Below are 15,904 nucleotides of genomic sequence, written 5' to 3' on the forward strand. Positions count from 1 at the left end.
TCAGTGGGCAGTGTTCTCAAAGAAAAAGAAAAATAGAAAAGACATGACAGAGGGATGGAAACGTGTTGGGGGCCTGGGAGAGCTGAATGGAGAGTGGCTATGATTCAAGATACTTCATATACAGGCACTGATTTGTCAAAGAACACATTAACTACCTAGAGATCTACTAAAATATAAAAATAAAATGGAAATCACCCTCCCTGTGGACTAGTATGTCTCTATGGAATCCCCCAAAAGCCAGAACCACCATGGAGCTCTCCTACGATGAACAGAGTTATTTTACAGAGGAAGTGCTGCCCCACTAACAGCTAGTTCTGACACACAAGAATTTTAATAACCGTAGAAATTATCTTACAAAATGCTACCCCAGTATTGTATTTCTCTGAATTTGAGGTGGAGAGGGCAGAAAAGAGCAACTCAATTCTGACAAAAATTAAACTGCAAAAAAAAAATGGGATTTTTATAGTGTTTGACTACAATAGGATAAGACATTTTACGTCATGATTCAGTACAATAATCATACAGGTTAGTAATGGTACAACTTAATATGAAAGAACTTATTACTGTCTGGTAGCCATTGAAATAATTTTATTACTTATCAATTAAATCATTTCAATATTAATTAAGAATGACTTTTAACATCCCGATGAATATATTCTTGGACAGAATAATGTATAATTTTTCTGAGAATAACAGACATACAGCATTTCTATCCATGGATACTAGCATGAGCACCCTTCTTGCAGAAATACAGTTCACTGCAGGTCCTAAGGTCAATCACTTGACACACACATCTTCAGGCAGCCTTGGAAGCTTCCCTAAAAATGACTACTTGTTCCTCCCACCCACAGCAGCAAAGTCCTGGAGGAAGGTGACATCCAAAACCCAAGGCTTACACCTGCCCAGTCTTGACTGGAAGCTAAGTGGCCCTGCCACCTGAGTGAGAGTGAAATGTTTTAGCTGCTGTCACACAGGCAGCCAGGACAGCCCTCTGACCGCTTCAATGCGTATGCTGGTTTCTCTCCTGTTTCAGTTCACTGTTTTTAAAAGTTAGTTTGCTACTTGAAATTAAACAACTTAATTCTGACAACACAATTCACAAGACCATGTACAGTTGTCGAGAAATAGTTCAAGTCAAAAGGATCCCTTCCACAGTCTACATGTTCAGAAGAAAACAAAATAGTTACCTATCAAGAGTATCTGATTACTGTGGTATAATCTCACACTCTTTACTTGTACTTTAAAAGTACTGATTGATGAGTCAGCTCAACTAATTCCACACTTAATGTCCCCTCCTTTAAACTACTGTGTGTGGGTATTTTCTTTTTACTTTAACTCTAGAATTCCTCACTCATTCTTAATTTTTTTCTAACTTCAGAAGTCATCTCTTCACACATACATTTTCACTGAGATATTTAAATCACCCATCTGTTTTCTACTTTCACAGATTTTAAACTCCACGCTACCCATCTGCCTTTCTATCTGGTGTAGAATGACTTAATAAACATACAATGCTCAACTCACTAAGGTGTTAATAATACAGAATAACAGCAAACAATCTCACAGATGCCTCTTTTTCTGAAGAAACAGTATTATCTGATCAGTAACCTAAATGGGAGCATTAGAGTCAAAATCTAATTACCAACTGCTTATTAACAGTCATTAATAAAACTCAAAAAGTAAGCTGCCTTTGAAAACATCCAATAAATAATCCATTGCATTAACATATGGATTCTTCAATTAACACCTTGAAGTCTAAAACTGAAGTTATAGTTTCAAAGAGTTTGGGGGATAAAGTGCACTACCACTGCCCATAAATCAACCTTTGGTTGTAAAGCATGCTTGTGGCAAATTCTCTACCATACTATATCTACTGTGCCCTCCCCCTTGTAGGGACAGAGTTTTGAAGCCCTGATTCACTGTCATAACTTGGGGGAAAATGTCACTTTTATAGATTTGTTTTACAAATAAATATCTACAGTTACATGAAGACTTCTAGGAAGTAAACTCCTAAATAATAATGTATAAAACAAAAGATGGGTGTAGAAAAGTGTAATGAGATTTATGTGACATGGAAGCAAAAGGAGGGTTATTAGGGTAGATGGACAGCAGTAAGAGGGAGGCAGAGGAGACGGAGGGGAGGGGAGTGGGGAGGAGACAGGAGATGGAGGGGAGTGGGGAGGAGACAGGAGATGGAGGGGAGTGGGGAGGAGACAGGAGATGGAGGGGAGTGGGGAGGAGACAGGAGATGGAGGGGAGGGGGGAGGAGACAGGAGATGGAGGGGAGGGGGGAGGAGACAGGAGATGGAGGGGAGGGGGAGGAGACAGGAGATGGAGGGGTGTTGGGGAAGTCCTGTGCATTTGTCAATAAAGCACTGTCTGGCCAATAGGGAATCTAGATAGATGGGACTAGGAGTCCAGGAGAACTCTGGGAAGGAGGAACACAGAGAGTTCCAGATGTAACTGCCATGGGGTAGGAAGCCCGGAACTATTCTCCGGTAAGAGAAATACTTAGATTAACAATTATGGGGTAATTACTTAAGTTAGAGCTAGCCAGTAAGAAACAAGCAAGGCCAACAGCTTCATAATTAATATAGTCTCCTGTGTGTTTATTTGGGACTGATGCGGCTCTAGAACCAGGCTGGTGGGAAGGCTTCTCTCAAAGAAAAAGCTTCTCTTTACAAAATGGTTGTCAGGAGCGGGATTGAATTTCCACGCAAAATAACAAAAGATTTAAAGGAATTTTAGAAACAGAAGAACAGAGAGAAGCACAGAATTTTGGTAGCAGCATTTTCTCAGGTGTGCTCTGTTTTGCTAGCGACAAGCCGAGGTTCACGTGGCTCACTTACCGGAGTCTTCCTGACTCGGCATAAAAAAAAAAAAAAAACAGCAAGGTTGTTTTAAGAGACTCTGCTAACGATTTAAAGGTGTGTACGTACAGCTGGAAGTGGCAGCTTTTGCTGGATGTCAGCATGGACTGAGGCGGTAAGCTGGAGTCACGCTTACGCCATCATCTTAGAAACGGCAGTTTAAACAGCCGCGGTTTTACAGATAAGACACATGGCCAGAAAAACGTAAAGATTTACAGTAAAGTCAGACTTGGATGAACAAAACCTCTAAAGGTTTACAGTGTGTTTAAAAATATACGTGAGATTGAGAAAGAAAATGAAATGGCAAAGTGGTAAATAAATACAAAAGCCGGCATTGTTGTGGCGCACTCCGGTAGGATTTACTCCAGAGGCAGAGGCAGGCGGATATCCAAAGAGAAATCCTGTCTCAAAGAAAAATAAATAAAAGTAAAATAAATAAAGTAATAATAGATAAATAAATAAGCCACATAAAGATGGAAAATACACAGAGAGTCTGGATACTGTGCACTATTATGTTTTTCAGTTTTTTCATTGCTAAGGAAGGAACAACTACTAAAGTACACTTGATTATAAATGCTGCTGAATTAATTCAACTTACATCTTATGAAAATGCCTTAACTGCAAAATATAAGTATAAGAATATGTTACTTGGGAAAGGAGTTTTTATTTATGTTTCTACAGAAAATGAAAAGCTGAGGATTCCTTCCAGGCTTCTGTGGTTTGACGAACCAAGACCCATGGAAGCAGTGGACCAGATGTTCCAACAACTGAAACAGCTAAGATGATGAAGCTTTACAGACCACAAAAATAAGGACTTACACAGGTTTCTGAGTTTTGTCATCATCCCCATGGTATAAACAGCACGAAGCAGTTTGGAATGAGCGACGTCCTAATTCCCATCTTGTTTATAAATCTTTTGTTTTCATTAAAATGGGGTTGTTTATAATTGGTTAATGATCACAACCAATCTCCTTTTAATGGTAAAAAGGGGAATTATGGTATGGGTATTGTTTTTCATTTATTGATACAAATTCAAGGTCAATTTTGTGATGCGTATATTTCTCCTCTTGATTAAGTATTGTGCTTATACTGTTCTTTTAAAACATAATGCATAATTGAATACAGACTATAGATAGTTACTTATAATAGTCAGAACTTATAGTTAGGTTGGTTAGGTTTTCTAGATATACAGAAATATATTTGAGATAGATAAACAGTCTTCAAACCTCTCAAAGACCTTCAGAAAATGGCATTTAAAATGGTTTAGGGTTTTTCTTGACAATGAGAAATGTCTGCTCCTGGCAGCACCAATTACGTCTGAGAGGAAGATGGGCATCGAAGAAACTTATTATGGAGTTTACTTTCAAAATGGCAAGATTAGCCATTTGGGCAAGAAACTGCTCTTGCCTGGACTGCTTGACTGTTGCTGTATAAACTGGATATGCAGGACCCACAGGAAAGTGACTGCTGAACTCAAACAATCCTTCAGGGTTCCTGCTTCATGGAAGAGTCTATGAGACTTTCTGCAGGACACAGAGAAATAACTGACAGACTGCCAATGCAGATGGACAGTTTTGAAATTTCCTGCTTTGCTGAGAAATTTTCTGGATACATTGTGGCTTATGGGCTGAAGATGGATGCCCCAACGTTACAGAGGAACTTTGGGTGACTGTCCAGGTAGCAAGATGTCTCTGTCAATCCTAGTGTTTATATATTATCCTTCTGTGGTCTTTGATGGAGTTGAAGACAGATAGTTATAATTATAGTTTTCCTTAGTTACGATAAAAGATAAGCTACATATAGAACTTCGGACTCACAAGGATGGGATGGATGATATTTTCTTTAAATCCTGCTAAATGTTGACAAAATATTGTAACTGTGTTCTTACTTGATAACTGTTCTGTTATATACAATTTGACTGTTAAAGTTAAGACCTTTCTTTTTGTTTAAACAGAAAAGAGGAGATGTTGGGGAAGTCCTGTGCATTTGTCAATAAAGCACTGTCTGGCCAATAGGGAATCTAGATAGGTGGGACTAGGAGTCCAGGAGAACTCTAGGAAGGAGGAACACAGAGAGTTCCAGATGTAACTGCCATGAGGTAGGAAGCCCGGAACTATTCTCCGGTAAGAGAAATACTTAGATTAACAATTATGGGGTAATTAAGTCAGAGCTAGCCAGTAAGAAACAAGCAAGGCCAACAGCTTCATAATTAATATAGCCTCCTGTGTGTTTATTTGGGACTGATGCGGCTCTAGAACCAGGCTGGTGGGAAGGCTTCTCTCAAAGAAAAAGCTTCTCTTTCCAGAGGGGAGTGGGGAGGAGACAGGAGATGGAGGGGAGTGGGGAGGAGACAGGAGATGGAGGGGAGTGGGAAGGAGACAGAGGAGATGGAGGGGGAGTGGGGAGGAGACAGGAGATGGAGGGGAATGAGGAGGAGACACGAGATGGAGGGGAGTGGGGAGGAGACAGGAGATGGAGGGGAGTGGGGAGGAGACAGAGGAGATGGAGGGGAGGGGGAGGAGACAGGAGATGGAGGGGAGTGAGAAGGGAGGGTAAGAAAAAAGTACACTGATAAATATGCATAAAAATGTCACAATGAAGCTCAATATTTTGAATGCTAACTAAAAATAAATGAAGTAAAGACAAAATTAAAAATTGTAAATTCTTTCACTTAATAAAATTACTGTTTAAAAAGAAACACCACCTAACAGAGTTCTAGCTATATCGCTCTGGTTCAGAATAACTCGGTCACTGATATACTTTCTAATATACTTTAACATTAATCACGTATAAGATAAAGGTACTTTGAAGCATACAGGGTGAACGAGTTGTTGTGCACAGTCCTCTGTTGCTGTATGTGTTTCCTTAGCTGATGAGAGGCACTGAGGCGACACATGGAGCTATTCTGTGTGTCAATTAACAGGGAGGAATGCATCCAATTTTTCCTCCTCCACATAAAGAAATTCAGAGAGATTGAATTATAATTCTTTCACCACTACTTGTTGATATATCTGTCTAATGTTTTGTAACAACAGAGTGTGTATACAACAGAGTGTGCTGTAAACGGTGTTATGAAGCTGGGAAAACTCAACTATGGAAGGCTGACATTTACAGAAGACAAGCTGGACTACTCATGAAGCTCATCTACAAAGTCAAGCATTGGCACGATAAAGTCAAGTGATTACCAGCCCTTGAATAGCATGGTACAAAGTCCCTGATAATGAGGAAGAACTGATGGCTTCCCAAAGAACACCAACTACTTGCTATTTCATCTGCTTTGATCTGAATAATGATCAGCGTTTCATCATCTTACGTTGCAAAGGGCTGTGCTGCCCTCCAACCCCGGATGGCAATGCTCAGCGTTGGTTTAAAGAAAGATGCACACCTCTCCTTATCTGAGTGCTAAAATGGATCTTGAATGCCCTTAAAGAGTCCGTGTACTAAAGCCGTGGTCCCCAGTGTGTCCTGGCTGAGACAGTGGCGCCTGCCTCTGGAACACCCCATCTTTTGGTCTTTCTCTCCTTCTGAACTCATGATGTGAGAGGTGTGTTCCAACATCAGCCACCCAAATCGACGGGGATACCTCTGTTGGGCAGGAACCATCAGGACCATAAGCTCAATACCGTCTTTCTTTGTAGTTATAAAAATTAACACGAGGATTTTTCCCCTCAGTAAAGTTATGATTTTATTTCTCCTTGTAATCACTAAGTACCTCGTAGAGAAAACCCTGCCATGTTAATATGGGGTCACATGTCCAATTCTCAGCCACTTGTTTTTACACCTATCTGTGGTCTCGTTAAATCTGTTGTTATTAATTTTCCTCACATTACTGTCTAATCTTCCTGTGCTCCAGGCTGTAATGTGCTTTATGGCGAAAACACTCATACTGGATAAGCTTTGTTTAATCACAAATTATAGTACTATTGGCTGTACTATATACTAAACAAGATGTCATGCACACACACACCATAAATATATATGCGTGTATATATATATGTATACATGGAAAATGTGATCTTGCATGTATGAATTAACCCTTTTCCTTCCCTAAGGGCACCAATCATTTACTAGTTCAGTTCTCAGTGACTTTAAAGAATACAGCCACCATAAATGGTCCGGCAGTTAGGAGCGTGGATTCCCAGCACCCACTGGGGGGGTTCATGATGACCTGGTTCCAGAGGATCTGATGCCCTTCTCATCTCAGAGGACTCCTGTGTGTGCACATCAATTGTCCAGATTTGACATTCTTATCACCCCTCCTTCCATCCGGGATGACCGTTGACTGGATCACACTGCAGTAGCTTAAGAGTAAGTAGACTGGTCCCGGTAAGTCTATCAGAACTATCTTATTAATAAGATTATTAATAACATCAGTTCTCTGCTCACAGTCCTCCAACAGCATGGCATATCACTCAGGAAAAGTCAGTGTTTAACGTAAAGAAAGATCTGAAGTATCCCACACCACCTCTCATGCCATCTGCTCCTCTCTCGACAATCCGTACCTTTCCATAGCAGTTGACGCAGCTGACAACACGTAGGCTACTCTCTCTCCCTAGACACCCGGTCTAGAACACATGATCAACCCACTTACTTCCTTTGTCTCTCGTTACTCTTCCAAACACTAACCTGACAATATCCTCAACGCCATATCTACCTGTTTCATCTTTCTCCACCATACTAATCACGATTGAATTTTTTAAAGATTTTTACTACTTTCCTTTAACATGCATGAGTGTTTTCCTGTATGTATGTGTGTGCACTGTGTGCATGCCTGGTATCCACAGAGGCCAGAGAAGGATGCCAGATCTCCTGAAACTGGAGTGACAGACAGAGGAGCAAGAAAAAGAGGAGGGGAAGTCTCGAGCCACACAGCCAGCCACAGAGGAAGAAGGAAAGATATACAGAATAAAGAAAGGTTAAAAAGTCCAGAGGCAAAATGTAGTTAAAGAGAAAAGGGATCATTTAAGTTAGAAAAGCTAGAAACAAGCCAAGTTAAGTCAGGGTATTCGGAAGTAGGAATAAGTCTCCGTGTATTATCTGGGAGCTGGGTGACAGACCTCCAAAGAGGAAGGAAGGAAGGGAGGGAGGGAGGGAGGGAGGGAGGGAGGGAGGGAGGGAGGAAGGAAGGAAGGAAGGAAGGAAGGAAGGAAGGAAGGAAGGAAGGAAGGAAGGAAGGAAGGCAAGCTACAAAACAGATTTTTCATTTTATAGTTAAGGAAGGTTACAATTTGCCAGCTGCTGTTTATACTATTTGATATTAGTTTCTGATGTCTTCTCTCTAGTAACTCAAGTCCAAAACTAACATTCCAACAGAGCTTCACAAATGCAGACAAAGATGAGCCAAAGATAGTAACTTCTCTTACATGTGTCTAGGTGCCACTCAGACATACAAAAAATAAACAAGGTAGGAACAAATCACTGTATTTTCACTTTATATAAGGAACACAAATAAAACACACAGTCTTTCCATTTCAGCCCTTTAAGGAGAGTATCTAAGCAGCCACTGCATTTCTACATATTTAACACAATGCAGGTTAGGTTAGTAACTAGGAGGGCCTTGACTCTCAATGACCCTGTAAAGTTCCGGTCATATTGAACTCCCTGCAGTGAAAAGTTCATGCCATGAGTTAATTGCAACTAGGATATCCAAAATGCATTTCAGACATCAGGTGAGTTGAGATGATATAAATTTGACTTCAAGAATATTTTCTAGAAGACTCTCATTCACCACTCATATATGACTCTTAATATATAAATCGTATCAGAATGATGGCTGGCTATTTTGTGACTCCTTTGATGAAATCAAGTAATGAACCTTACAAAGTCTTGCTCATTTTCTTCAAGTTTAGATTTATTTAAACATAAATTTAGCCATCTGTCTCAAGGCTGGACTCATTCCAAACTGGTTTTCATGATTAAAGTATTCTAAAGAAATAACTCAAGGATCTAATCAATTTTAATTGGCTATAAAATATCACAGAACTATTCATAATGCATAAAGAGGCAATTTAAGAAAAATCTGCGTCCCAATTACAGGAAGGTTTTCTTTAGAATGAGATCTGAAGCTACTGCGTACTGTTCCGGCCATGGCTCCCTCATATTCGGTCTGCACAGGATAAGGAATGATCATGGGCAAGTCAATCGCTCAGAATGAAAGGATAAGTAGGAAGAGGAGCCGAATCCCACTTTTATAGTAAAAGAGAGTGATGAGATCCTTCCAGCCTTTCTAGGCTGGCGGTACTGGGCTTGTGTGTCATGACTCTGTCTTTCCTTTTCAGGGGGGAGAGAGCGCAGAAGCACTCATGCTTACACTCATACAAGAGAAGGCTTCACACACACTAGCATGAGTATTTTTGAGGCTTGGTAAATACAAAACTCTAGAGTAAATCTAGCTACACAGACAATTAGGTAGGCTGCAACTGAATACATAATTAGCAAGCAATTTGTTTAAACATCTTTTCTCATTCTTCAATATATCCTCAAGTAAACTATAAAACTTCCAGTGAAACCATATTTAAGTTCACCTTATTTAATACCATCTGTTTCAGTATGGTATTACTTAAATTTTGTGAAATTAGCATTCGTGACATTCTTAAAACTATGTTTTAGGGGCTGGAGAGATGGCTCAGTGGTGAAACGGCTCTTTTAAGGAACTCAGGTTGGGTTTCCAACACACACAGTGGCTCACAGACGCCTCTAACTCCAGTCGCAGGGAATCCAATGCCTTCTTCTGAACCCTGTGGGCACCAGACACGCAGATGGCACACATACCTACACACAGCCAAAACACTCATACATATAAAATCCTAAAACCAATTTTAGTTAGTGTTTAAGGGTGATACATCTAGAATTGTTAGTGCCTAAACATAAGAATAGAGGTGAAACTGATACATATTTCCATTTCCATGGCATGAATATAACGGGGAAAACAGTGAGCTCAAAATATTTGAGAATAGACAACTCTCAACACAAATGAGAGAAGAACATGTGGGTTACTAGCCATCTAAAAGTTAAAGTGCTTTTGTCTTCCATTTTCATTAATGATGCTATATGGAACTCTGGAGCTTCATTAGGAGAAGCAAAACTAACAAGACTACAGACACTGAAATCACATGGTTCTGGTTTCAACTAGTCTCCCATCATGAACTTAAAGTCTGTAAACCTGTGTAAGAGTTTTTCAGGGTTTAGGGGTACAGAACTTAGCCTAGGTTCTATCTCTAGCATAAGGAAGAGAGAAAGAAAGAAAAGAGAAGAGTGGAGAAAAGGAGAGAGGGACAGGGGTGAAGGAGGAAGATGGAGGAGCAGAGGGAGGGAGGGAGGAGGGAGATGGAGGAGCAAAGGGAGGGAGGGAGGAGGGAGATGGAGAGGCGAGGGAGGGAAGGAGCTAGGCAACTGAAGGCATTGTCTTCAGATGTTCTCACTGACTTGCTACTAGTGTTTCACCAGGCTCAAAAACAACAACCTAAACCAAATTTCTGTAAGATAAGCATTAATAACAAAAAACTGTTTTAAACATCACAACATAGACTTTGTTTAAACAAAAATGCTCTGCACCATTAAAAACAGGTATCCAAGACTGGGGACGAACTTCTTTTCCTTACTAGTCATTGTCTAACAGACGTGAAAGTCGTGTGAAAAGAGAGGAGAACTGAATTAGGGTACAGTACGTCAGTCATTGCTGACTCTGGGTGCTGCCTCACAGATGTTTATAATGTAATTAACAAACTGGAGAGGCCTAGCTAAGGATAAGGCAGTCAACTATACAAAGTTACCATGCAGACAGATCGAAAAAGAAAGCAGAGCTGGGGGCAGGAGATGGTGCAGCACGCCAAAGAATGCTTTCTGAGTACCTAAAATCATCTTCAAAATAACATGAAAAAACCCCAAATTAATAAGGACATGCCAATCTCAAAATAGTTCAGGTGCGTGGAAGTACATAAAGTAAAAAACACCTATGACCATGATCTATTTTCTCTATACAGAGCTACTGAGATTGAGTAAGAAACAGAGTGAGAAGTGATGGGAATGGAGTGGGAGGAGGCTGAGGAGGAGACATGAAAGGGAGGTGAAGGAAAGAAGGGAGCTGAGGAGGGGGAGGAGGGTGGTGACTCCTAGCATTACTTAGTCTAATGAGAACAGGAGCCATAGCTCCATTGTTCAAATTATAGCCAAGAAGAGGAATCGACCTCATTCGTTCCCACAGAACAACAGATACATAACAAGATATATAAAATACACTAGTAAAGAGAAAGGTAAGTTAAGAATGTGTAAGATAGTGTCTAGGGAAGTTTTATTGAGTAAGAAAGAAAGTTTTAAGAAATGGACACTGCACCATTGCTGCAGTTACTGATCAGGATACTTCTCTACAGAAACCCAACACTCACAAAACCCTACATTAAACTGTGTGAATACACAGGACATACCTAGAATTATGAATATCTATGTAAACAGAGAAAGCATACTCCCCTTTTTCCACCTAAGACTTTATGAAAGTTTTAGGACGATATTAACATGAAAATTAACTATAATGACCGTGGTAAGCTACAAAATGATTTTTCTGTTTTAATGCTATAAGCAAAAAGGTTTGAAAATACTTCTAAACATACAGCACACTATTGTTTCTCATTTAATATTTTAATAAGTAATGGAATGCAGGAGTTATATATACTTATATATAGCTTCCTTTTACAAACACTACACACCTCTGCTAATGTGAACTAATCAGAATCACGCTGAAGCTCTTGAAACAAGAAAATGAAGTTGCAGCAGTCCAGCAGCCTATTGTGATATATTTTTGAAATTTTAGAATATAAATTGCTCTAAATTAGACACAAAGGCATCTATTTGCAGACCAGAATAGAAACCATCACAGTACACACTATTTCTAATGCTTTCATACCTTTGGCTAAGGCTTCTTTATATTTCTCTTTGGCAGAATTCATTTCTTTTATTAATTGTCGATAGCTGGATTTTAATTTCTCCAATTCTGTCTTTGTGACCTGTCAAAGAAACAATATGCAGAATTTTTTGTTTGTTTTTTGAGACAGAGTTTCTCTGTGTATCTTTGGAGCCTGTTCTGTAACTTACTCTGTAGACCAGGCTGGCCTTGAACTCACAGAGATCCACCTGCCTTTGCCTCCCGAGTGCTGGGATTAAAGGCGTGCACTACCAATGCCTGGCCAATGCAAAAAATTTTTTGAGTATTTACATTAAAATTGGTCCACAGTTTACATTCTAAAGTATTGTTGATGTGTACTTTATGACCCATAGGTGACAACTAATCTTTACCATAAAAAATTAGACAATACACTAAAAATCAGCTTTAAAATCCATTATAAATACAATATGCTACAAATCAAAAGACAAATCAAGAATAACACAATCCTAGGAGATGCACTCTCACAGCAAAGCCCCCGATCCTCTGGCTCTTTCCTCCCCATCTTCCACAATGAACCTTGAGTCTTCGGTTCAGGAGTTCCTGTGGGACATAAGGTTACAGCAGTGTGTAAGGGTACCCTGTGGCCCACATCCTCAGCACCATCTGTTGCTGTTTTCTTCATGGATGCCCTTCTTACTAGGGTGAGGCAGACACTCAATGTAATTTCTTTAACAGAGGAAATGTAGATTTATTAAGGACAAGCAAAACAGCACTCCCAGGAACGGGGTGGTCCATTTGGCAATGGTCAGCCCTGAAAATACATTCAAGTAGTATTATATGGAACAGGTTACATTTGGGGATACATATTTGTGTGTGTGTGTGTGTACATATGTGTATGTGTGTGTCTGTGAGTGTGAGGGTGTGTGTATACATATGTGTATGTACATGTATGTGTCTGTGTGTGAGGGTGTGTGTATACACATGTGTATGTGCATGTGAGTGTCTGTGTGTGTGAGGATGTATGTATACACATGTACATGTGCATGTGAGTGTTTGTATGTGAGGGTGTGTATATACATATGTGTATGTGCATGCGTGTGTCTGTGTGTGAGGGTGCGTGTATACATATGTGTATGTGCATGAGTGTCTGTGTGTGTGAGGATGTGTGTATACACATGTATACGTGCATGTGAGTGTCTGTGTGAGGGTGTGTGTATACATATGTGTATGTACATGTGCATGTTTGTGTCTGTGTGTGTGAGGGTGTGTGTATACATATGTGTATGTGTGTATGTATGTCTGTGTGTGAGGGTGTGTGTATACACATGTGTATGTGCATGTGTGTGTCTGTGAGTGTGAGGGTGTGTGTGGGCAATAACAATGAATGCAGATACCAAGAGTCTGAAAGAGAGGCGGGAGGCACATCTGGAGAGCTCAGAGAAAGGGAAGGCAAGGGGAAATGCTGTAGTCATACCATAATCTCAAATTTTTTAAAAACTAGGAAAAAACAACATAATAATCACCTATAATCCAAAGACTAAGAAATCAATTTCAGTATGCAAAAAGATTATCTGCCTTTAAAATTAACTTTAATTTAATTTTTGGCAGTTATGCATCTGACCGAAGATATCTAGAATATACAAAGAACAGTAAGAAAACAAAACAACCTAATCAATAAGTGGTCTGATTAACTGAAATGAATGACAGTTGGCAAAAGTGAAGTATAAATAAACACTCAAAAATGATGAGTCACCAAAGGAATGCAAATCCAAACTACATAGAGGGCAATGCTCTCTACACCATGGCCCAGCTGCTACCAGTGATTTCTTTTTTTTTTTCTTTTTTTGCATCTCCTTAATAAATACATTTCCTGTTAAAGAAATTACAGTGAGTTTCTACCTTACCTCAGACAGAAAGGCAGTCGTTAAGAAAACAAACAACAGCAAACGATGCCTAGGATGTGTGACTTAGGGGCCTCCCAATGTACACTGCAGGGACGTAAAGGGGGGCAGCCACTATGGAAGCCGGACTGCAGGGTTCTCAAAAAACAAAAACGACTACCATACGACTTAGTTCCCCCTCCCTGCGTGTCCCCCCGGACTCTATACCCCACACACAGCTCCTGCACATCCATGTTTATTACCACTTTATTAAAGAACAGTTACGGAATAAAATCAACCAACCAATGCATCACGAAAAATGTGGCACATACACATAGTAAATTTTACTGGGCTGAAAATAAACTGTAATCATAAAATCTGCAAGAAAATGAATAGAACTGGAAAGATTATACTGAGATAACCCAGGCCCAGGACATCACATGTTGCATGTTATTTCTCAAGCAGGTCAGAGCTTCAACGTCTTAGATTCGTTTCATTTAGCCTGTCTGAGATGAGGAAGCTCCACATAGATCATGTGGAGGGGACTCTTAGGGGTGGGCATAGTAGAATACATGAGATATGAATTTAAGGGAAGAAATATTAGGTTTAAACAAGGTTTAGGGGAGGCTTATCAACAAGGAGGGTGGAAGAGTGAGGATGAGTATACGGTAGGGAAAGGGTTAACCAAAAGTAAGGGTGTAAAAAGAAACCATATGGAAACCTACTACTTTACAACCTAACTAAAGTGGGTAGATAATGGGTAGAAGCCATAAGGTTTTCAACAAAATCCCAATAGTAACTATGGAATACCTCCCTCCTATTGGTTGGCCATGACCCTACCAAAGACCCCCAATGCAATACTGTAATCTCCATTTCGTCTAAATGGTAAAATTCCCCTGCAAATGACACCACACACATTGGTTATGGGACACAAGGAAACCAAGCTGGAAATGAGCTGACCACTCGAACCGTTAGCTAGCTTTCCTAGTATAGGAAGGTGCTACTCGAGCGGCTGAGAGAGAGAAGTTACTGATGGTGGTAAGCCAGCTGTGGACCTTACATGCCACAACTCGACCCACCAGGCAAGTGTGTCCACTGCTGCACTAGTGCTATGACTGCTATGGAGTTATAGCAGAACCTGAGGCCTGCTCCAAAGGAGAGTTCATGCCCTGTACTGCAGACCTGACCAAAGGCTGCGGCTGGGAAGGCCAGAGTCATGGGAGCTCTGAGACAGGCATCTATCTGTGTTTACACGCATGGACTAACGCTCCCTCGGTGTGGCTCAGGGAAGCCTCTCTTTGCAGAGGGTGGTTAAAGCAGACTCCGGTGCCCTCTAAGGAGCATGTCTATCCCACGCTCCAAGGCTGAGGAAACGCGTTAGAGGATAGGACAGAAAAAACTGTGGGAGCCAGATGGCAGGGGGAAGGGGCACAAAGGACTGTATTCTAGGCAAGACATGGCCATCGTACCCACACTTCTCAGCAACTGGGTGACTTGCACAGGGCCTACATAGGACTGGACCTGTCAACATTCTTGGAGCCCAGCTCTTCCCAGGAGCTACGAGAAGTCGAAGGCTGCTGAAGAGAGGAAGTCATTGTCTTCAGTCAGCAGGACAGCCCATTCTCTACCTCCATGCCCATGGTGGCCAGGTTAAAGTCAAGCCCAGTGGGCTGGGAGACGGAGGGGGACTCTAGGAGGGGAGGGCTAGGCAGAGAGGGCAGGAGAGGCTGAGCGCTGAGCAGGACCAGAATGCAGTATATACACGCATGAAAGTCTCAAAAGACACATGCATTAATAAAAACTGCAAGGGGGGAGCAATATTTAAGGAGATGTCAGTCCTTTTTTTAAAAAAAATTATGCTCACTGATGCTCTTGACGACATTTTCTAAATAAATAAAAAACAAAAATTCAACAACTAGGAGGTAAATGCAAGTGAATTCAAATCAGTGTGCTTTCAAGAAGAAAAAAAAAAAAAAACACTGCTTAATTTTTGAAGCTGTCCGAGAATTGATTTCTTTGAGAACTAACAAACGAATTATTTGTCTGGCTTTTCCTATGCACACTGTATCCCCGGGTCCAAAGAGCTGCAAAAGCTTCTTCTTCCTTCTCCCTCCTTTCTCCCTCCCTCCTCCTCCTCCTCTTCTTGTCCTCTGTTTTTTTTTTTTTCCTTTGAGACAGTGCTTTCTATCTACACAGTCCTAGCTGTCCTGGAAGTCACTGTTAAGAAGCAAGCCTTGAACTCACAGAGATCCTGCCTCTGCCTCTCAAGTACTAAG

At 40.7% G+C, this 15,904-nt stretch overlaps 1 protein-coding gene across 5 annotated transcripts in view; it reads right to left on the reverse strand.

Annotated features, from left to right (window-relative positions):
• Fer (FER tyrosine kinase) overlaps positions 1-15,904 on the reverse strand; it is a 295,423-nt gene that overhangs the window by 203,761 nt on the left and 75,758 nt on the right. For all 5 annotated transcript variants that reach the window (XM_040752941.1, XM_005077173.4, XM_013118471.3 and 2 more), the window contains one exon: positions 11,770-11,869. In XM_040752941.1, coding sequence (XP_040608875.1) covers positions 11,770-11,869 — 100 coding nt within the window. The remainder of the gene's footprint in view (positions 1-11,769; positions 11,870-15,904) is intronic.

Source organism: Mesocricetus auratus, unplaced genomic scaffold, assembly GCF_017639785.1.
Source record: "Mesocricetus auratus isolate SY011 unplaced genomic scaffold, BCM_Maur_2.0 Super-Scaffold_100010, whole genome shotgun sequence".
Taxonomy (NCBI): Eukaryota; Metazoa; Chordata; class Mammalia; order Rodentia; family Cricetidae; genus Mesocricetus; species Mesocricetus auratus.